General features: G+C 37.6%; 1 protein-coding gene across 1 annotated transcript in view; it reads left to right on the top strand.

Annotated features, from left to right (window-relative positions):
• The window catches only part of utrn (utrophin), a 341497-nt gene that overhangs the window by 146976 nt on the left and 171446 nt on the right, over window positions 1–23075 (top strand). Inside the window, 2 exon segments of the mRNA XM_073822647.1 lie at window positions 509–663; window positions 2481–2670. Coding sequence (XP_073678748.1) covers window positions 509–663; window positions 2481–2670 — 345 coding nt within the window.

Raw genomic sequence — 23075 nt, 5'->3', positions numbered from 1 at the left:
CACTCCACTGATATTAAATAAATATTCATGCATTTAGCTTTGATTTGAATAGTGCTTGAAATCCTACATATAATCCAAATAGCATTACATGCAAGTAAAAAATAGCTTCTCATTAATTAATTGAAGGAGTGATTGTTGTGCACTTAATATGCACTGGTGTAAATGTGGCTTTTGAATTGACAAACACACACTCTACTGAAACACACCTGTAGGGGATGCTAGAGTCATAATTTCACTGCCTTGTTGTTTGCTAGTCGTATATTATTCAAATGTTTTAACCATGAGTTGATATTGTATGCATGAACATATATTTCAGTGTTTGCCTTCGGTTAGAAATAAAGATTTTAAGATTGTCGACAGTGATTTTCTGAAGTCATTTGAGGTGAAGTTACTCTCTGCAGCGTCGGCTGCATCAACCAAACAACTTCTAGACTTCTATAAGCACTGTTGAGCTTTTGTTGTGCTGTTTTGATGCTAGCTTTACGTATTGATTTGTGTTTGTCGTCAGGCGTTCCTGCAGGAGCTCAGTCGAGGACAGGAGAGCGTGACGTCCTTTAATGAACTGTCCAATCAGCTTCTGCAAGAATATGCAGCGGACGACACACGCAAGGTCAAAGAGGTCATGGACAAAGTCAACACGGCGTGGAACAACGTCAATAACAGGTATGCGCTTGCACACGGATGAGCTCATTTCCCTAATCTGCGGTAAATGAGAGGAAATGAATCATATGCACACACACACACACACACACACACACTCTCTGAAATAGATACATAATCACACAATTGCTCAGCATGTACAGATATCAGACACACTGCAGAACAGACACTTCTGGACATTATCATTATGTGCAACTGCATAAATGCTATTGCTTGTGCGTTTAATATTGTAATGATATAATTGTTATGCTGTCACAAATACTGCAGCAATATATGCTACCATCATAATTGAACACAAATAAATACTAATAAGTACCATAATATTAATAGTTATAATAAATGCGTGAAGTAATATACTGCTGTTATAATCATACAATAATAATATCTAAGATGTTATTATGCTGACAATATACTACTGTGATAATTCTTTAATAATAAATCATATCGTAATTATTCTTCCATAAATATTATTACAACAAATACTATAATTATTATAATTAATACTACCATATTAATATTTAAGTAGTAAATATTACCATGATTATGCTCTCACAATTAATATTTAATAAACTGTACCATATTTATGCTTTAACAAATATTTAGTCAAATATTATTAATACTATTGCAATATTATAATTAATATATACTGATTATATATACGATTACGATTCCACGAGTATTATGCCAATAAATATAAATATAAGTAACGTTGTAATAAAACATATCATATTGTGCTTTCATAAATATTGTTGCAATAAATGCTATAATAATTATAATGAATGCTACCTTATTATTATTAAAGTAATACATATTACTAGTATCATTTAGTAATAAATTGTATCACAATTATGCTTTAACAAATATTTAGTCAAATATTATTAAATACTATCGCAATATTATAGTGTATTAAATACTGCCATAAAATATTGATTATGATTGCGATTCCATGAATATTATGCCTGTAAATAATGTGCAATAATGTTGTAATAAAACACATCATAATTGTGCTTCCATAAATATTATAATAAATACTATAATGAATGCCACCTTATTGTTATTAAATGAATAAATATTACCATGATTGCGCTCTTAAAAAAAATAGTACAGTTATGATTATTTAGTAATAAATTGTATCATAATTATGCTTTAACAAATATTTTTTTTAATAATAAATCATAAGTATTCTTCCGTAAATATTATTGCAATAAATACAACAATAATTCTAACTAATACTTCTGCAAATATTATGGCAAACAATGCTAATAAATATTCCCATAATAATATTGTGATATTAAATACCATTATACATATGGTTTCATAAATATTTCATAAAATTCCTAACTGTAATATCGCTTTACTAAATATTACCTTGATTTACGCTTCCACAAATAATAAATACTACGCTGAAGTATTTAAGTAATAGATATTAGCATACTTATGCTCTAACAAAATAGAACTGTAATATATTTTGCTTCTGCACATTGTGTCGTTTTAATATTGTGACATTACAATACTACTGCAATTATGGTTTCATAAATATTTCATAAACGTCCTGACTAATAATTTCTCTATTAAATATTACGTATTTTACGATTTTACAAAATACAAATAAATACATCCTAATATCGCGATAGTAAATACTATAAAAAATGGTTTCATGAATATTGTATGCACAAGTATTACCACTATAATTCACATAAGTCACTGCACTAATATTAGTTAAACATGCATGTGTTAATAAGTTGGCTACATGTCATTGGGTAAACAGTTGTTTCAATCTTTTGAACGCCATTGATTTTAGCGTGGTTTGTGTTCATCAGGGCGTCGGATCGTCAGGCTGCTTTGGATTCAGAGCTGAAGTCTCTACAGGCGTCTCTCCGTGAGCTCGAGTCCTTCCTGAAGTGGCTCCATGAGGCGGAGACTACGGTCAATGTGTTATCTGACGCCGCCCAGAGGGAGGAGCTCTCGCAGGACTCCGCCCACATCAAGGAGCTGAAGGGCCAGCTTGGGGTAAGAACTTTGCACTTACGATTTTACATGTGCTTACTTATTCTTTTGGGACTAAAGCCAACTTTGCGGCTTATTCTTGCATCCAAGAAGTTGTGTAAAACCAACCAATCAGATTCGAGCTTGTGATTTCCAGCTAGCGCTTGCCAGTTACTGAAATCCGTGAGACATCGGTGTGTGGACTGCAGGCAGACAAATCTGGGACATACAATGTTCAATTATGCCTCTGTCAGTCCTCATTAGTTCCTGCGTCAGCCAAATCGCAGCATTCTTGTAATCAAGGTATAAATCGCTTCTTCTCTTCCGATGTTTTCAGTTCTGTCCTGTGAGATTCATACATCAGTTTGATCTTTTTATCTGCTGTCTGCACTAATCACGACTGTACGCTCTACAATTCAGCAGCCTGCACACTACAAATGCACTAAATACACTAAAGTACAAGCTGTCAAGCTTTGTACTATAATGGACTGCCCCGGCTCTAAAATATGAAGTCGCACCAATTCATTGAGTAATCTTGTATTGTCATGTTGCTTGGCAACAAATAGCATTTTTTGCACCCGTGAAGGGCTCTGCGAGGACGTTCGTAGGGTCAGTTGAAAGCTAAGTGAGCAGCTGAATTCTTTCATGAAGGGCCTTTGCTGAAGGCCGTCAGTGAAGTGTACTGACGATTGTCTTTTCAGCATCTGAGAGCACAGTTCTTAGAATTCATTCTGGAACATGAAGTCATTTGAAGATTTTAGGGCTTTCCAGGGCCAAAACATATTTTTTGTTCATTTGTTTTTGTTTATTATCATTAGTAGTTATAAAGCTCCACATGAACCCCCTTCAAGTGCTGTGAGTTAAATGCGCATTTAACGCGCATTTTAAAAAGCAGCGTGTCAAACATCAAGTTTGTAATGACAATGGTTTATAAATCTGTTGTCAACACAAGAAAAGCAATTTAAAAGTTAAGAGGTCCTGTGGTTTTCTGAAAAAATAAAACTTTGGAAGCAAAGAAAAATTAGGGATGCACCGAAATGAAAACTCTTGGCCCAAGGCGAACAAAATTAAACACAAAAGGTTGATTACCAAACACGGTTCTTCCTGATTTTGCCGTGTTTTGTATTTTGCCAATTTTTTTCACCATTGCATAAATTAAAAAGCCAATATTTACGTTTTACAGTTTTGTCTTGCTTTTCCAAGAAAAAAAATCAATTACAAAACAACAATTTTAAAATGTTTACTTTACTACATTTTTTGCATTCTAGTAAATATTATAGCCAACAAAAGCACAATGTATTATAAACAACAAAGCACAATGTAACTTAAAATTAATAAGTTAGTCAAATAATATTCTTTGGCTGTTTAAAGACCCCCTTCTTGAATCAGGCATGTGTTTTTAACCCTTGTACGTTTAACCCTGTGTGTAAAACACTGTGTAAAAAAATATACACACAGGTGCAAAATGGACAAAAATGTCCATGTCCAAAAACTCATAAAAATACGATTTATTATTTATTTTTTTTTCCACTTTCACTGATGTCGATTTTTTAACAGCATCTGTTATATCTATAGATACCAAACATTTCAGAATTGTTGTGAATAAACGCTGGTTTGTTTGCATAATGCCACAGGTTTTTTTTTTTTTATGAAAAAAATTAAAATAGTAGTAATTTCCATATACTAAATGCCGAGCAGAATTGTTTTCTTTGCTTATTAGCTTCTTGGGTGTGTCAGTGAAGAACAACAACATACATTTTAAAGCATTGATATGCTTAGTGTTAGATTTAAAAAAAAAAAAAATGTATATGCCAAATTTGAAAAAAAAAAAAAAAAAAAAAAAAAAAAAAAAATCTAGTAAATCTAGCACAATCTTAGCCTGGAAAAAATCCAGACCCTAATCTATTAAGATTAAGGGTCTGGCATCGAGCAATGAAAAGGACCTAACTCGAGGGGCGGCACCAAGCATGCGTTTGAAACTCTCACTGCACGCAATTGGATAATGCCACGACCAATCACAACAATCCAGCGGAGCTAACTGATAGATTAAACTCTTGCCGTATCCAGTCGGCAAAACAGCAAAAACATCCTTCTTGCAAAGGAACGATTTGAGCGTGGTTTTCTGTTCCTCTTTTATATGAAAAGCCAAGTCTAACTCGTTCATTGTAGCGGCCAAAGCCGTTTCAATACATTTTAAAGCATTGATATGCTTAGTGTTAGATTTAAAAAAAAAAAAATGTATATGCCAAATTTGAAAAAAAAAAAAAAAAAAATCTAGTAAATCTAGCACAATCTTAGCCTGGAAAAAATCCAGACCCTAATCTATTAAGATTAAGGGTCTGGCATCGAGCAATGAAAAGGACCTAACTCGAGGGGCGGCACCAAGCATGCGTTTGAAACTCTCACTGCACGCAATTGGATAACGCCACGACCAATCACAACAATCCAGCGGAGCTAACTGATAGATTAAACTCTTGCCGTATCCAGTCGGCAAAACAGCAAAAACGTCCTTCTTGCAAAGGAACGATTCGAGCGTGGTTTTCTGTTCCTCTTTTATATGAAAAGCCAAGTCTAACTCGTTCATTGTAGCGGCCAAAGCCGTTTCAAACAACTGGTGTTCATCTGTAGCCATCTTTCAATGTTTACTAAATGATTCCGGACGTCGCAGTGCTGTCGTCATCAGCTTGGCTCGCCTCTGGCCCACCTACATCAGATACACTGATTTGATTGGTTCCCAGAACTGCATACTTAATGCAGTAACGTGGATCATTGCTCGATGCCAGAGTGTCTTGCAGAGACAATTCAAATTGTGCTCTTGCGAGACCTCTGGATTTCCAGGGTAGCACAATCTAGTAAAAACATTAAAATTTGAAGCCTTGCCGATAGAATGAATGCCTATTAGCAAATATTGCATCATTTTATAGTCAAATGGTCCTGGGTTAAAAAAATGCTGTTTTAATGGGTTGTCCTCAAGGTCGTGAGTGTGAGTATTTTTTGTACAGAGGGTAAAATTGTTTTTTTTTTTTTTTTTTTTTTTTTTAAGGAAATGATGGTGAAATATTAACATTTCAATAAAAATAAACACTTGAGGCAAGATTTATGCAGTTGGCCTTAACACAGGCACACTTATAATAAAAAACAAAACTGGAAGGAACAAAAATGTCCATAAGGTCGCACAAGGGTTTATGTACAAATAAATGCAGCCTTGCTGAGCAAAGGAGAATGTTATAATAAATGTATTAATAGAGCTGTTGTAATGATTATCATTATTTTTGTCTTTTATATTTTATTTTACAGAACAACCGTAAAATTACAATGTTAACATTTATGAATGTTGACTTATTTTGGCGGAAACCCGCCAGAAGACCTCAGTACTACATTTTGCTGACAGCAGCAGATTTATGAATGATTCTCCTCACACAGATTTCCCTCGCGCTTTGGACTTTGAACCCTGGCTAATAAATACAATCTTTCTCTGACACTTTTAAATGCTTCCACACTGCTGACATGTTTGCTATTAGTGTGGGCCTCTATTTGATCGCGTCACGTCGTTGTTCTGTATAATTTATTCAGCCTTTTTTTGCTTACTCTGTTATATTAATTTAGTTTGCTGAACATTCGGTGCATACCTACTGATAATATATTATGCATATTATGAAATACTGTAGTTTAGTAGTATTGTATAGTAGTATATATTTCAATAGTAGTGATCTTTCTTTGTTGAATTAATATGTCAATTAAAAAATACATTCGCAGTTAGATACGTTTTACCAATTTGTTCATGCACGTCATGCATCACTGCAAAAAAATGCTTTTCTAGACGAATAAAAATTGTCTTGTATTCAGAAAAAAAGTCAAAATTAAGTGCATTTTTGCTTAAAACAAGCAAAATAATCTGCCAATGGGGTAAGCAAAATAATCTTGTTTTGTCTGTTTGAAATAAGTTTTTTTTTGTTTACCCCATTGCCAGATTATTTTGCTTGTTTTAAGCAAAAACTCACTTAATTTTGACTAGTTTTTTTTTTTTTTTCTGAAAACAAGAAAATGATTTTTACTTGTCTAGATAATCCTTCTTGATTTAAGAATTTTTTTGATATTTTGTCTGGAAACAAGACAAAAATCTAATCTAGAAAAGCATTTTTTGCAGTGATCGTATACCATTTATCTTTTTCGTGTTTCTCACGGACATGTTCAGATCATTTATTACCTTAGAAGCATGTTTGTAAAAGAAGCAGCTGGTGACTGGAGAATGACATGTTATGACATGAGAAATAGAGTTATTGATGTCTTTATGATTTCAATGAGAACTGCTTTGCTATTATTTCAAAGACAATACTGTTTGAGGTGTTCGCTGTGACGTAAAACTGCTGTTTGTAGGTCATCATGTATTTTCCTTTCTTTTATTTTCTCTGCATATTTATTTTTTGCACAAAGCCATGTAAAAAATTTCATGAGCTCATGGTTGGCATTTTGTTGTTTGGAGCGATTTGTTTCCCATCCATCTTTGTCACTCTTCCACTAAATCACGCTCAAATCACACTGACTCGCTAGTGGTTAGTGTGACAGACAGACAGACTTATCAAACTCACATCAGGAGGCAAACAGATTTGAGTCGCAAACACAATGAGTGTTTGTTTACCTAGAGATTGTAGTGTTTCTAACCTCTTGAATGTGAAATGCTGTATTGTGATGTATTTCTAAGTGAAACTGCAGGATTTTAACCAAAAGGAATTGATTAGATGGTGAAAAGTGGTTGTTGTATATTATAATGGAGGCTGGTCAATGGAAAGAAGAGATTGAAAATAGATTTGTTTTGTTGATCTAAAATGAAATTAGAATTGACTTACTAAAATGGATAGTCCACCCCAAAAATGTAAATTCTGGCATCAATTTCTTTTTGTCTCAAACCTGTATGAGTTTATTTCTGCTGTGGAACACAAACATAAGATGTTTTAAAAACTGTGGTGGTTGCGAATTTAATCACACAAAACATTTGCGAATATGCGCCTTTTCTATCCAACGAGTCAAAGAGAACAAAATCGTCACTTCATGATAAACTGGCACTAAATATCACTAAGAAATGTAGGAGAAGCCACTAAATATAATACATTTCATATATAATTACTTGCGCCTTAGAGCGAGCAGATGAAACAAATGTGATCGTTGCTTTCGGAGGCGGATGCCTGATGTTTGGGAACGCAGTCGTGTAAGACAGTTCTGGGAGGCAATTATACAGAAATACTTTGACAGACTTTCCTCTGGCTTTAAAGAATGACCATAGCAACATTTCAGATGCTGTGGAACTAGATTGATCTGCTGGTTAGTCAGATGTGCCGTCCCATGGTGCAAAGTCACATGACTTTTTTGATGCGCATGAAGGAATTTTTTCGCAAAATGCTTTCTATTTCCAATTATGTGCATTAACCCTTTTTTGCACAAATAAAAAAACACCTTTTTTGTGAGTTAAGGGATTATTATTATTATTATTATTATTATTATTATTTATTATTATTTTTTTCAAAATTTGCTTTTTCCATCACTCATTTTTAATGTGATACTTCAAAATGTGCATAAAAAACAGGGTGATGGAAATCTTTCAATCTTTTCAATCTTTCAGGTTTTGTAAGCTGAATAAAATAATTTCTTGAATGATGCCCAACTCAAAAATAAATAAATAAATAAAAATAATATAAATTATGTAAAATTTGCAATTTGTTAACATCCAAATATTTAAAAAAAGTATATTTATAAGCTTCAGAAAATAGCAGACAAATCATATTTTTTTGTATATTTTTACTTTTTTATGATACCATTATGGTGCTTTTGTGTCCTTTCAGAAGCTTAAACTTGAATTTCAACTTTTAATTTCATGGGATTTTTAGCGACCAGTGCATTCTTCAAAATCTCTCATTTGTGTTCCGATAAAGAAAGTCTGTCATACAGGTCTGGAACGACATTCGTCAAAGTAAATGTGGTCAGAATCTTAATTTTTGGGTGAACTCTTCCTTTGGGGTCGGTATTGATTTCATGTTAGCTTTGTGAACGTTAGTCATCAAGGGTCATCAAGGGAATGAGATAATAAAAGTACTTCTGCACAATGAAAGAGTGAGCAGTTTCCACTCAATCATTTTTTTTTTTTCTAAGTCCATCACTTATTTTTAATGTGATTCTTTAAAATGCACATACAAACTGTGATGGAAATAGATGTTGATTACTTGAGAACTGGATTCAAATTCATGAATAAATCTTTCTAGTTTTTTTTTTTCAGTTTTATAAAGTGAATCAACCAATTCTTTGAATGAATCTCAACTCAAAAGAAATGCATAAAATAATATTATATATGTAGAATTTACAGTTTAATAATATCCAGATATCCAAAAAAGTACATAAGTATTTGTTTTCTTCCCCAAGTCTGTTTATCAGTTAAATTGATATTGCATGTTTTCATAAGTTTTGGAAAATAGCAAATCATATTTTTACTTTTTTATGATAATATTACATTGCTTTTGTGTCCTTTTGAAAGCTTGTAAATTGCTTGGAAAAGAGCCACCAGTGCATTCTTCAAAATCTCTTATTTCGGTTTCCAAGAAAGACAGTCCATCATACAGGTCTGGAATGAAATTCTTCGGAGTAAACGTGGACAGAATCTTCATTTTTGGGTGAACTATTCCTTTAAGAAAGTAAATGGGGTCAGTATTGATTTCATGTTAGCTTTGTGAACGTTTGTCGTCAAGGGTCATCAGAAGCGCAGAATGAGATAATAATAGCACTTTCGCTCCGCGAAAGAGTGAGCGGCTTCCACTCAGAATCATTACTGTTCTCCTCATGTCTCCCTCGTTTCTCTGATGTGTCTCACTGCTCTATTTCTCAGTCTCTCAGGAGATATGCTCTCTTTCAGTAAAGTGTGTCACCCTCACTCATTCCCTTTATGAATTTATACACCGGCTCACTCGCTCTCATTCTTTTGCCGCTGAAAGAGACACTCCGTCTCTTGAATGTTCTCCGGAGTTTCTCTCCATCCGTTGTATCAACCTTTCCCTCCCCCGTCTTTCTCTCCCTCATTCATTCTTTTTTTTTTGTCGTTCAGTGTTAATTCTCTTTCCATGACTCTTGTTTATCGCTAGAGAGGAGCGAGCGCTGGTTGCCGTCTCACTCCTGATGCGCTTGAGAGTGTGCGTGCGCGTGTGTGTGTGGGACATGTTTGTCAGGGCTCGTCACATTTCGCTCGGCTGGTGGTGGGGGATATGTGAGCGTGCGTGAGTGCGTGTGTGTGTGTGGCGGTGAGGATGCGTGCTCTCAGACGCTGGCAGTCGTGTGCAGGCAGAGTTAAGATGATGGCTGTAGTTCGGACGTCTCTGCAGAAAGTGGTGGTCTTCTTACACCGGCTCCAGAGAATGGCGATATCTTCACCGCGTTACCAGAAACTGTGCAAGGTCAGTGTCGTTCATACGCGCTCGCTGATGCGCTTTCATCCGATCTGTGCTAGTTTACGGTAGTTGGACTTAGTTTGGTTCATATTGAGTTGTGTTGAAAGTTCTAGTGAAACAGTTTCTTTTTTTTTTTTCATTGCATTTTTTTCCGAAAGAAATGCTTTAAAATATTTTAATTTCATATTTTGATGTTTTAGTGCATGTTAAAATGCAAGTTTGCAATTTGTCATCTTTAGTTCTGTTCTTTATACCAAAAGGCGATACTAATAACTCATACAAACCGTATACAGGACCAATATGGAATATTTGAAAGACATTGATTTAATAATGTTTGATGACGTGGTAGTTTGATGTGAACAGTGGTGTTGTTTCCAGCTGTTTGTCATAAGCTGCCCAAAAAACCTGTCCACACCACATTAGAGTGCAAGGATCATTTAAAATAGATGAATTTGATGTAATATGTAAGAGATTTTAAAAGATTCCTGTTAGTAATATCATATATGAGGGATGCTATGTTTAGCTGCTGTCAGTGTGAGCTGTCAGCAATCATCCTTTGAGTGTGTGTGTGTGTGTGCATGTGTGATAGAGATTAGAGAAAGCAACAGCTGTTCTGATATTCAGTGTTTAGCTGAAATCCTCACAGGATTTACACGCAACACACGGCACTGCTAAGAGATGGAGAGCTTTTTAAACAATAGCGACTTCATCTTTCTGTGTGTGTGTGTGTGTGTGTGTGTGTTTATTGAAGAGACAGCAGCACGTGGCAGTGTCGTGTGTGAAAGTGAGTCTGGGTCTCTGTTATTGTAAGATTACGGAGTTCATGCCTCTTAAGTGGATCGTATTGAGTACTACGGTTTATTGCATTATAAATATATCCAGTTTAGTAATTTAGCATTTTTACTCTATCCTTCTTTTTAAACCATGTTTTTGTATCTTTGAAACTTCCATATGTAAATGAGCTCTTTTGTGATCGTTTAATCAGTGTGTGCCAGCATAGTTCACACTGTAATTCAATCGCAGCTGATTCAGTTGCTAAATGCTGATTATCTGCTAATGTAAAAGTGTGTGGTTATATATTAACATCAGTTCAGGGAAGATTTAATATGGTTTTTGCGTAAGATTAGCTGCATTTATTAGGTACTCCATGAAGCGTGTAATTTCTTATATAATTATAAAGAGTTTTGCCCTCACTGTTCATCGCCACAATTGATAGAACATTTTTTGGGTTGGTTGATTTCTGTTTCTGTGAATGATTTCTATGTTGTTGGCAGTTAAATGACTATTGGATTCATCATGTTTTGTTGGGTTGTACAGGTTGCATGTTTCAGTAAATGGTCTGGGTGTACTGGGGGCAGTGTTTTAATTTTTGAATGTTGTAATATGTCACATCAAATCAAAACAAATCCTGTTTCCATATTATAACCCCTTGAAATCAACCACTCAACAACCAGTTTCAAGAGAGTGAGAAGATTAAAAAAAGAACACGAGGAAGTGAGTTTAAAAGGAAAATTAGTCAAATTAAATTACACTACACATTTTATGTGTAAAAAAAAGCAGTTATTTAGCAGATGTTTTTCTTCAAAGTGTTATATGGTACGTTTATAACAGGAGCAATCTCACTGAAGTCACCTAAGGTTAAGTGTCTTGATCAAGGGAAAATGAAAAAGGGTGTAAATCATAAGGCATCTCATAATTTGTTTCATTTTAGTCAGATTTGAAAATTATTCTCAGTGGCTCCTGTATTTCATAGATAACATAGGCACAAATCTTAGTTAGTGAGAAACTGTGTTGTCAAATTCTTGCAAAATATTAAATCGAAAAGTAAAAACATGTTTTGACTCCCAGTAGAAACAGTAAGCGGTTATAAAAAATCTTGTATCTGGGGCGGCTCTATGGCTTTCCTGCTATGCAAATAAAAATCTGCATCAGAACAACCATAAACTCTGTGGTTGTCAGTCAGTGTGCTGCTTGTCTTCTGTGGTTTGTGTCTTATTTCATGCACAACGTTGTTGTTGTTGTTTTCTTTAAGATGAGACTTTTTGTCCATTGCTGTTAAACTTTTGAAATCTTCTTTGTATTTGACATTCTCTCAGACTTTGTACCGCTGCAGTTGTGCTGCCCATGCTGTTTCTGTAGTTTGCATGCTGTTGTTTTGTCTTGTCCTGCTTATGATTTTAATATCAGTAATTAATTCCAAAAAAAAAAAATATATACTTATCGGTTCATAAGTCTCCATATGTGAAATCCATCAGATGAAACGTACACACTCCACGAGTACCAACTCTACCCAGAGGAACATAAGGTACTCCTCACTCGATTAAGCAGCCCTAGGCCAGACGGAGGCGGTGCGGTGATCGTTTAAGCGTCCCTGGGCGGCACTGCTGGCTCTGCACCCTTGGGAAGGCATCAGTCATTCTGCGCTCCATTACTCTCTCCTGGGAGGAATCCATCTTTTTGAGATCATTCGAGCCTCCAAAGACCTGCTCTCCTGCATTACCTACCCCATATGTGTGAGTGTGGTGGATTTTTCCAGTTCAGAATGAGCCTGAAGAGTGTGTGTGTCTGGCAATTCCACATCTGGCTCCAGATGATTCATTTAAAATTTAATTCATGATTTTATTCCAGTGTCTGAGTGGCATCCAGCTGCATGTCTGCCGAAAGGCCCCTTGTGTGAGCAACGATGATTCCTTCTCATAAATAAACTTGGGGTTTTACTTACAGCCTCATTTTTTGTATTGAGAAACTGTAACTCAATTTTAACTCGTCCATCAATGTGTAATATACCTGAAATGGAAGTCTAAACCAGTATCCAACCACGTATTTGGAGGCCGTCCAGTACTGGACACTTTGCATATCTCATTAATCAAACACAATCAATTCAGGTCATCAGTTTATTAGTAGAGACTCCAAGACCTGAAATTAATGTGTCAGACATTGTTCCTTACACATGCATGCCGAGATGAAAGACCCTTACGAAAATTTTCGGCACAAATACTTCTACTGTTACACCCTTAGTAGTGTACTATTTTCCAGGTATATGAACCGTCACAATGGCTGTAAATCATTCTTTTGAGATGAAACTGTGAATAAACCAGGGGTGTCCAAACCTGCTCCTGGAGAGACACTGTCCTGCAGAGTTTAGCTCAGGAGTGCCTGGAGGGCTGGTGTCCTGCAGAGGTTAGCTACAACCCCAATTAGACACACCTGAACCAGCTAATCAATTACTAGGCATACTAGAAACTTCCCGGCAGGTGTGTTAAGACAAGTTGGTGCTAAACTCTGCAGGACACCGCTCGAAGCTCCAATCCCAGTTAAACACACCTGTACCAGGTAATCAAGGTCTTCAGACTCACTCAGCGAGTGTGTTCAAGCCGGTTGGAGCTAAACTCTGCAGGACGTTGGCCCTCCAGGAGCGAGATTGGACACCCCTTGGGATAAACTGATTGTTGAATGACCAATATTGATTAATTATTGGTATAAACATCCTGAGGGATTAGTACAACTTTCTGCACACACAAAGATCATAAATAACTAGGACTGTTCCTTCAAGTGATTAATCTGTGGAAGCTATGAGAGTTGCCTGGTGACAGCTGAGATGACAACTGTATAAGCATATACATATGCATACATTTTTATAAAAAAAAGTATTGATAATCAAGTTTAAAAGACTCGAGTTGGCATGAAACAGTAGTGTGTCGATGTTGTGTAACAACAACACTCCTAGCCCTCCAAGTTGGTTAAGTTCTGACCTCTCTGGCTGACCACCTCTGTTTTCCAGAGGCATGATAACCCTGGACTTGGCTTAGAGTTCAGAGACTTAACCCCAACTGTGTGTGCTGATTCAGAGGCTTTAAGATAATGGTGCATTAGCAGTCTGTCATGCTACACACACCAGCTAGGTTCTGCCTCTTTCACACCAACTCATCTCTCCTTCTTTCCGCTACGCACACACATTGTGAGTCACGGCCGCTCCGCCCCTCACTTAAAGCGCATTTGAACTGATGTCCATTACTGAGAGCCTGAGTGGAAGTGCTATATTTGTGTGTGTGTGTGAATGTAGACTGGATTGTGTGCCAGAGTGAGATCAAGATTAATCTGCATTTATGAGTCCGATCATCAAAATTTGCCACATTTTAGGAAAGAGATGTGTGGGCGCGTTCATAAAGCCATTCTGACATTGGATGATATATTGTCTGTCCTTGGACAAAGTTGTCTGGGAATTGGCTGGTTGTAAAGGCTTCTCTTCTCTCCTCTCCTCTTATATCCAGTCCTCTTCTTCCATTTCTCCTCTTCTTTCCCCATGTCTTGCCTTGTCTCTCCTCTAGTTTGTTCTTTGTTTCTCATCTTGTCTTTTCCCTTCATCTCTTCCCTCATGTCCTTGTCTTTCCTTTTCTCATCTCTCTCCTTTTCTTGTCTCTCCTCTGGTCTCATGTGTTTGTTTCTCTTCGTGTCTCTCCTTTTCTCCCGCTTCCTCTTATCCATTTTATTCTCCATTTATTTTTAGTTTGTTCCCTTATTTCTACTCTCCTCTCGTCCTTGTCTTTCCCCATTTCTTCTCTCTTTTTCTCTTGTCTCGTCTCTCTTGTCATTTCTCCATGTTTCTTCCCTCCTTGTCTGTCTTCTGTTTTCCTCTCCTTCATGCGTCTCTTTTTGTCTCCTTGTCCCATCTCTCCATTTCCTCTCTCCATGTCTCTACTGTACCCGCTTATCACTACTGCAGTCCCTCAGCCTTCATCTTGTGTATCTCGTCTTCTCAACTGTCCTTGTTTCTCTTTTCTTCTCCCCTCATATTCTTGTCTCTCCTCTCCCATCTCTCCATTTCCTTTCTCCATGTCTCTACTGTACCCTCTTATCACTACTGCAGTCCCTCAGCCTTCATCTTGTGTCTTTCGTCTTCTCAACTGTCTCATATTATTGTCTCTCCTCTCCCGGAGTCTCCTCTCCTCTTCTTCCCTCTCGTCCTGCCTCTCATCTTTTATGTCCTATTCTCCCCCATGTCTTGCTTATCTTCTCTGGTCTGGTGAACACATGTTGATGGAAATCACTTGTTGTTTAATTTCTCCATCTCTCCATCTTTTAGTGTAATTTTGTCTGCTCCTGATCAATAAGGGCCTGTCACACACATCTTCATATACATACGTACTACCCATCATCCCCAGCTCCGCTGATCAATATGTCCCACTCTCGTGAACAAAGGCTCAGATTTCCATTCATCTTTTTCTTTCTGTGCAATCCCTCGCTCTGGGGTGGTAGCCGAGGCATGACATAAAGGAATGATAGCTTTCCTCATCGTGCTCATTTGTTTCAAAGCTCTGTCCATCTAGACAGCACCTCTTTCATCATCCTGAAGGTATGCTCATGGGTCATGTCTCATATTTGCTTTTTTCATCTGTCTTCTCTCTTTTGTAGTCTTCTTTTGTAGTCTTCTTTTGTTTTTGTTTTTTTCTTGTGTCTGGTTTCATATCTTCTCTGCTTGATTAGTATTTCTTCCTCGTCTCGTCTCTTATTTTCTCGTCTCCTCTCTTTTTTGTCTCTTCTCATCTGGTCTTGTCTCTTTTTTGTCTCGTTACGTCTTATCTCGTTTCTTCTCTTCTCATCTCTCTTCTCTTCTTGTCTTATGTCTTTTCTCATCTCATCTAGTCTCTTCTCATTTTGTCTTGTCTCTCTTCTTGTCTCTTCTCTTCTTTGCTTTTTTCATCTGTTACGTCTTTTTTTTCTCTTCTAGTCTTCATATCTTGGGCTTGCTTATCTTTTCCTTATCTCTTCTTTTATCTTCTCTTCTCTCCTTCTCTCCCCATTTATTGTCTCTCCTTTCTTGTGCTTGTGTCTCGCCCTCTTTTTCTCTGTCCCGTCTCTACATTTTCATGTCTCTCTTGTACACTCACATCACTGCTGGAGTCCCTCAGCCTTCATCTTGTCTTTTGTCTTGTCAACTGTCTTTGTTTATCCTGTCTTCTCCCCTCATGTTCCCCTGTTCTGTGTCCTCCTCTCTCCTCCCTGAATCTCCTCTCCTCTCCTCCTCTCCTCCTCTCTCATCTTGTCTCTCATCTTTCATATTTCATTCTCCCCCATGTCTCATCTTGTCTCATCTATTGTTCTCTCTCCTTTTCTTCTTGTGATTAATTCAGCGGCAGTTTAACACATTTGTTTATCCTCCTTCTATGTATCTCTGTGTGTAGACTGATTGCTTTTACACATTGAGAGACAAAGACCTCTTGACACTCCTTTCATAATTGCGTACTGATGCCATTTAAAGAGCAAAACATTCACAGATGAGTTTCTGCCTTTTAGAGTATTGCTTGCTGTAACATCGAGTCAGTGAAGTGTGGTTCAATTGTATATCCATTTCTCTCAGTCTCTTTATTTTCTTCAGCTGGTGCATTTCAGGTCTTGCTGTAGCAATCTCTTAACAGTCTGAGAATAAAATGCATACCCCCCCCCCCCCCAAAGATTCATTATTGCACTGAGAGTAAAATGCCCACAGATAAATATAGAAGCTATGTTCTCCTGGGCACAGAACCAGGACTGAAGTCACTAAAGACAGATAAATATCATTTGCTGGACCTGCTAAATAATTAATGTATGGCAAAGAGCAATGATCAAAGAGGGATGTGTGAAACAAAAGCATTCACAGCACATATATAAAGGATCTCCCGACAGGGACTGTTCTGAGGTTACTGCTCTGAGTGTTGTATAGATCAGACCCTTTAAACCACTTGTCAGTTGTGTTGGGAATTAATGTCAGGACTGCTAAAAAGGTAAGACCAGAGGTGGGATTGACCTCACTGTCCTGTCAGATTACATTCTCATTCCTATTGATCGGGTATGGATCAGATATCGACCAAGTCTTACAACACAAGGCTTTTGTAAACTTTCACTCACAATTAGCATGTTAGTGGTCTACACACACTAATATACATCGGCTACGTTATTATTGGTTTTGACTGTAAAGCCTCGTAAATCTCTGAGATTAAAAGCTTTTTTTTAAAAAAAACAATTAACTCTGTGACTGAGACAGCAGATATATGTGACCCTGGACCACAAAACCAGTCTTAAGTCGCTGGGGTATGTTTGTAGCAATAGCCAAAAATACATTGCATGGGTCAAAATTTTGATTTTTCTTTTATGCCAAAAATCATTAAGAAATTAAGTAAAGTTCATGTTCCATGAAGATTTTTTGTAAAATTCCTACTGTAAACATATCAAAATATAATTTTTGATTTGTAATATGCATTGTTAAGAACCTAATTTGGACAACTTTAAAGGTGATTTTCTCAGTCTTTTTGATTTTTTTGCATCCTCAGATTTCTGATTTCAAATAGATGTATCTCAGTCAAATATTGTCCTATCCTAACAAACCATACATCAATAGAAAGCTTATTTATTGAGCTTTCATATGTTGTATAAATCTCAGTTTTGTCAAATTTAACCTTATGACTGGTTTTGTGGTCCAGGGTCACATATATGTCTAAATCTACCTCGGCTAGCAGCTCTGTCCCATAATTGTTTATTCCAATGGGTTTTTAATGTACACTTCAGGAGTACATGATCTTTCATAACTGCCACATTCAGACGCATTCATTTTAGTAACAGTTACAGTGTTTCTATGGTGTTTCCTTGCCTTCGCCCTAAGTTGCTGGGATAGGATGCAGCATCCCCATCACCCTATGTAAGACAAGTGGCTTAGAGAAATTGATACATGGAGTTCCCTGTCCCATCCAAGTACTCTAGGAAAGGAAAGGAAAGGAAATGAAAGGAGGTGACATGAGGCCAAGTATGGTGACCCATACTAGGAATTTGTGCTCTGCATTTAACCCATCCAAGTGCACACACACAGTAGTGAACACACACACCGTGAGCACACACCCGGAGCAGTGGGCAGCTATTGCTGCGGTGCCCGGGGAGCAGTTGGGGGTTCGGTGCCTTGCTCAAGGGACTCAACTCAGTCGTGGTATTGAGGGTGGAGAGAGTGCTGTACATTCACTCCCCCCACCTACAATCCCTACCGGACATGAGACTCGAACCCACAACCTTTGGGTTACAAGTCCGACTCTCTAACCATTAGGCCTACCTGTGATTACTTCAGGGGTGTCCAGTCCTGCTTCTGAAAAGCCACTATACTGCAGAGTTTAGCTCCAAACACACATGAACTAATTAATCAAGGTCTTTAAGATTACTAGAAACTTCCAGACAAGTGTGTTAGGGCGGACTGAAGCTAAACTCTGCACAATGTTTGCCCTCCAGGAGCAGGTTTAGACACTCTTGGTCTACTTCTACACACTAATACCTGTGCTGGTGACTGTCATTTTTAGTTCTACCTCTTCTAACTCTACTTCTGTTAACTTCTTTACCTTTACTGGATATCCTTCTAGCTGTATCTCTGCTAACTAGTAATCTCTAGCGATTACTCTACTTCAAGGTGTGCCTCTACTGACCCTACCTCTAGCTTTACCACTGCTGACTCTTTTTTTAGCTGAATCTCTGCTAACTCTTCCCCAGCTAATTATTTTCTTCCTTTATATTAGCTCCTGCTCTTCTGACTGTCCTTCTAGCACTTTCTCTGCTAACTCTACTTCTGCTGGTGTACTTCTGATTTAGCCTCTACAATTCTTACTCTATCTACACTTTTGTTTATTTTATCTCTGCTGACTTTTCTTCCTTTAGTTCAGGGGTTTCCCGTCATGTTCCTGGTGGGCTATTGTCATGCAAAATTTAGCCCCAACACACCTGCCCAGAAGCTTCTAGTGATCGTAAAGACCTTGATTGGTTGGCTTGGGGTTGGAGCTAAACTCTGCAAGACAGTGACCCTCCAGGGGAAGGATTCAATGACCCTGTTTTAGGTCTATCTTTGCTGACTCTTCCTCTGCCTCTGCTTACACTACATCTTCTGATCTTTCTCTATGCTGAACTCCAGCTCAGCCTCTGGGACTAGTTTTGCCTATGTTTTTACTCCTTTTACCTCTTACTAACTCTAATTACTTCAATCTCTGCTCATTCAACTTCTGGCTTTGCCTCTGCTTAATCCCAGCTCCTGGGTGTCAAACCACCTTCAAGTTAGGTTTAGCTTCAGTTCATCAGGATGTTTAGATTTGGGTTCACGGGTTAAAGTGACCCTAAATACTTGATATTTATGCCCTGGAATGTGGATTTTACCAGGGGACCCCCCCTAGTTTTGGTTAGTTTTGAGTAGCAATTGGGTCGGTTTTGTTGTAAAAACCTGACAACCCGGCTTGTAAATGACAGGCAAATGGAGCAAGGTTGGATCAAATCTCTTCAAGACTATAGTCCTGAGACACCTGCTGTATCTCCACTGTCTCTGCCACCTTCTTTATCTCTAATGTCTCTACTTCTAACTATACTCTTATAGATTCTACCTTTAATCCCACAGTTGACTACTTAACTTGTAACTCAGGTTGCATTAGCTCTAATTCTACCTCTATTTATTCCATCACTGTTGACTCTGTCTGGCTCTGCCATTGCTGTCTCTACATATTCCATAATACATCACTCCTTCTCAACTCATTTGCTTGTCAGCTCTTTCTTTCTCTAGTTCTACATCTTCTGTACTTCATCCCCCTCTTCATTCCCCCTCTTTTACGTCCACCCAATAAATGTCCCCCATTCTCATGCAGTCTTTTTTAGTCTTGTTTGGTTTGGTTATAGTATTTTTAATCTAAAGTAAGATATCATTGTGAATAGACTTCACTAAAGAGTCCCTAGGGCCTGTACTGCAGGCGCCGGTGTGCGTTGTGAATATATTTAGAAAGATGTCAAGGCCTGTAGAGATGGAGTCTAATCAAGAGTTCTGAACGCACTCTACTACTATGTCACTCATTGGTGCATCATGGGAGTTTGCTGTCACCCAGCTCATTTCATCCCTTTTTTGAGTCTGAATACAAATGACTAGAAAATTCCTTTCTCCAGACACACACAAGCACACATCATGCACACAAACTTTCATATATCTCTGAATAGACTGAGGAAATAGCTCAAAGATGTATTTTGAATTGAATTTTCTCTTGCAAAAGCATTCCTACACATACTGCTTTCTTGGTACTGGCTTCCAGGAGCAATGAAGGTTTTGCGTGACAGGTACTCTCTTTCTCTCTCACTCTGTCTCTATTTTTTGGCCCTTCCTGTCACTCTCTCTCTCCTATTCTCACAATCATTAGGAAGACACTGTTATGCCCTGGAGTGTTGTTTGGTACATCTTTTTTTCTCTCTCTCCGATTCTCTCCATCTCAACGGTTTTAAACTTACTGGAAAACTTTTTTTAATGGCACTGGCAGTGTTTTGGAAGAGTGCAAACAGTCGCTTATAATGATGCTTTCTCTGAGTTACACACACACACTCTTTTTATCTAATCACTCAGAGCGTTTGCATTCAGATAATCCATCCTACTTATTCAGGGTCAGTTCAATAGTGTTCTGCTCAAGGTGGAGAGGCAGACACAAGCAAGCTGAGCTTTGATTAGATGTTGTTCGACTGCAGCCTCTTGCAAAACAAGAACACACACATGCACAGAAACCTACACACACAAATGTATACTAGCTCAGTTTCTGTTTTTGACCCAGTATGTGCATGCGTGGCAATCATACTTGGCCAAAAGTTAGCCATAATGCTCTATAGTCCTAAAGTTTACAGGTATTTATAATATTTTCTCATCCTTGACACAACATGCATCCTAAACCAAACTGCGAGTCCAGCGAGCGCCAGGAAATTTTTTGACTGCATTGCACAGCACGTTCACTTTCAAATCCAGTTTGTGGGCTTTCAAAATGTTCTCTGTTTGTCAGAGTGGCCTGACATGTCAATTTTAGTCTCAGCCCATGCAGTGCGATAAGGGGTGGAGCAATCTGAGCATTGATGGTGTTTGGGAAGCATGTTTGTAAACGGCAATTTTGTTTTGTAGCACTTAGGGGTGGGAGAAAAAATCGATTGGTTTACCTCAGAATCACTTTATATTTAATTATTTAACTTTTCCCAAGAGGTGGTGGGGAGAATTTACTGCTTTTATTCCAACTGAGGGTGAAATGTATACATGTGTTGCACTTTAAGCAGCACTGCACAGATGATTGGCGTATGACATCAAAGTACTGCGAGAGTGATTTGAAAGCATGCAGAGCCATCTGCTCTCTCAGGGCTCCAGACGTTTTCCGACCTTTTTTTTTTTATTTGCTGGTGGGACTCATTTTTGTGAGCAGTCGCACTGACGCGACCACTGCATTGTTCAACGATAAACGAAACAAAAGCAAAACTAAACCATGCTACGTTTTAGCTGTGCAGTGCAGACCATGAGCTCAAAACGGCTTTACTCAGGAGCCAAGTTCTGCAAGATCCAGTAAGACGTGTTTGAATTTGCCACACAATGAAAACGGTTGCTGCAAGATTTAGTAAGAATCATTCGAATTCTGCCCAGAATTCTCTGTTATAAACAGTGCTGACTTACATCAGAAAACCAGAAGTATTAATGCTAACTATAACCATGGTGTTGTGGTATAAATAATAATACATTATTAATTTCAGGGTTTATACAACCTTTGAGAGAGAAATTCAAGTACCTTTTTAATGATAACGGGATGACCAAAAAATTTGTTTTGCCGGGAAAACATGACTAAACATGACCAAAACGGTTTGCAAAGTAACATAGCACTTTATTTTATTTCAGAAAGTGTTTTGTTGAACATTTTAATCGGCAGACTAGTGTATCGTTCCAGCCCTAATAGCAATATCGAATCACAATACTTGTACAATCAAAATTCTTTAAAAAGTTGCAATGCATATCGTATCGGCACTCAAGTATCGTGATAGTATTGAATCGGGAGGTAGGTGTATCATTCCATCTCTAGCAGCACTACTAGTGGAGAAATTACACATTGTGGTTTTAAATGCATTAAGAAAGTTGTTTAATCTTGTATGATAGGACTTTGCTGTAGAAGTTTTAATTTTACATATTGGCTGTGTATTCAAATTAGCTTGGTTATTAGAGACTCTCTTCAGGTTTTTGTTTGGATGGCTGTTCTACATTTCTGCTTAATGTTATCAGTGTCCGCATTCTAATCTATTTGAATGTCCCAGCCTGATGATGCAACACTTAGATTCGCCATGACATCATAATCAAAGCATCGCCATGGTAACTACCAGCTCTTTCTGACCTCGTCAAGCAATCTCATTATATAGCACGCTGGAATGAGGAATATGATGTGATGGTGGCCCTTGCATAACCGCAGCTCATTAAAATATCATGGTGCAGACACTCATGATGTTAATTAGTTCACTCACTGTAGAATATTCTACTGATGTTAAAACAGACTTATTAAAATGTGTTTGATCAGATCAGGTCAAATCAGGGCAGACTAAAGAGAGTTAATAACTGGCCTCTTACAGTAGTTACTCCTAATCATGTTATAGAGGACGACTTTTGGAGAACTAGTGCTATTTTAGTTCCCCCTAATGTCCACTTGTCTTTCTTGATCTGAAGAAAGAACTTTTTCAATGGAAAAAGTAAATAAACTAAAGTTTTTTTGTGCTTCAAGATGTAAAACACTGGTTTCACAAACAAGGCTTATGTCTAGTCCTAGACGTAAATGTAAGTCTGAGCTGTTCCAACTAAAAGAAACTTGCACTGACTAATTTTAAAATATATCAGCGCCTTTGTTTTGTCTTTTTTACCCGATCAGCACATGTGTTTGTGCTGAGGGGAGCTTCAAAGGTTTCTACTTGTTTTGAAACATTGAGTAATGTTTCACATAGGGCTGTCGCGATAACCGCAATATCGCAATACCGCACTATTGACGTGCATAACCGCAGAGGAATGCAACAACCGCAGCAACCGCGATATTTGCCTGTTTTCTTTTTTCCTAAGGATTTGCCCGTCTCACTGAATGCCTGTGCGCTGAATATTAAATTAGTAATAAGTTAGTAATGATAACATAATGTGTTTATTATGAGGCTCAGAAGATATGCACTTAACAAGCCTAAACAGACAGCGAATGAGAG

Source organism: Garra rufa, chromosome 18 (genome assembly GCF_049309525.1).
Source record: "Garra rufa chromosome 18, GarRuf1.0, whole genome shotgun sequence".
Lineage (NCBI taxonomy): Eukaryota > Metazoa > Chordata > Actinopteri > Cypriniformes > Cyprinidae > Garra > Garra rufa.
The sequence above is the reverse complement of the archived record's forward strand: the minus strand, read 5'-3'. Positions and strand labels throughout refer to the sequence as shown.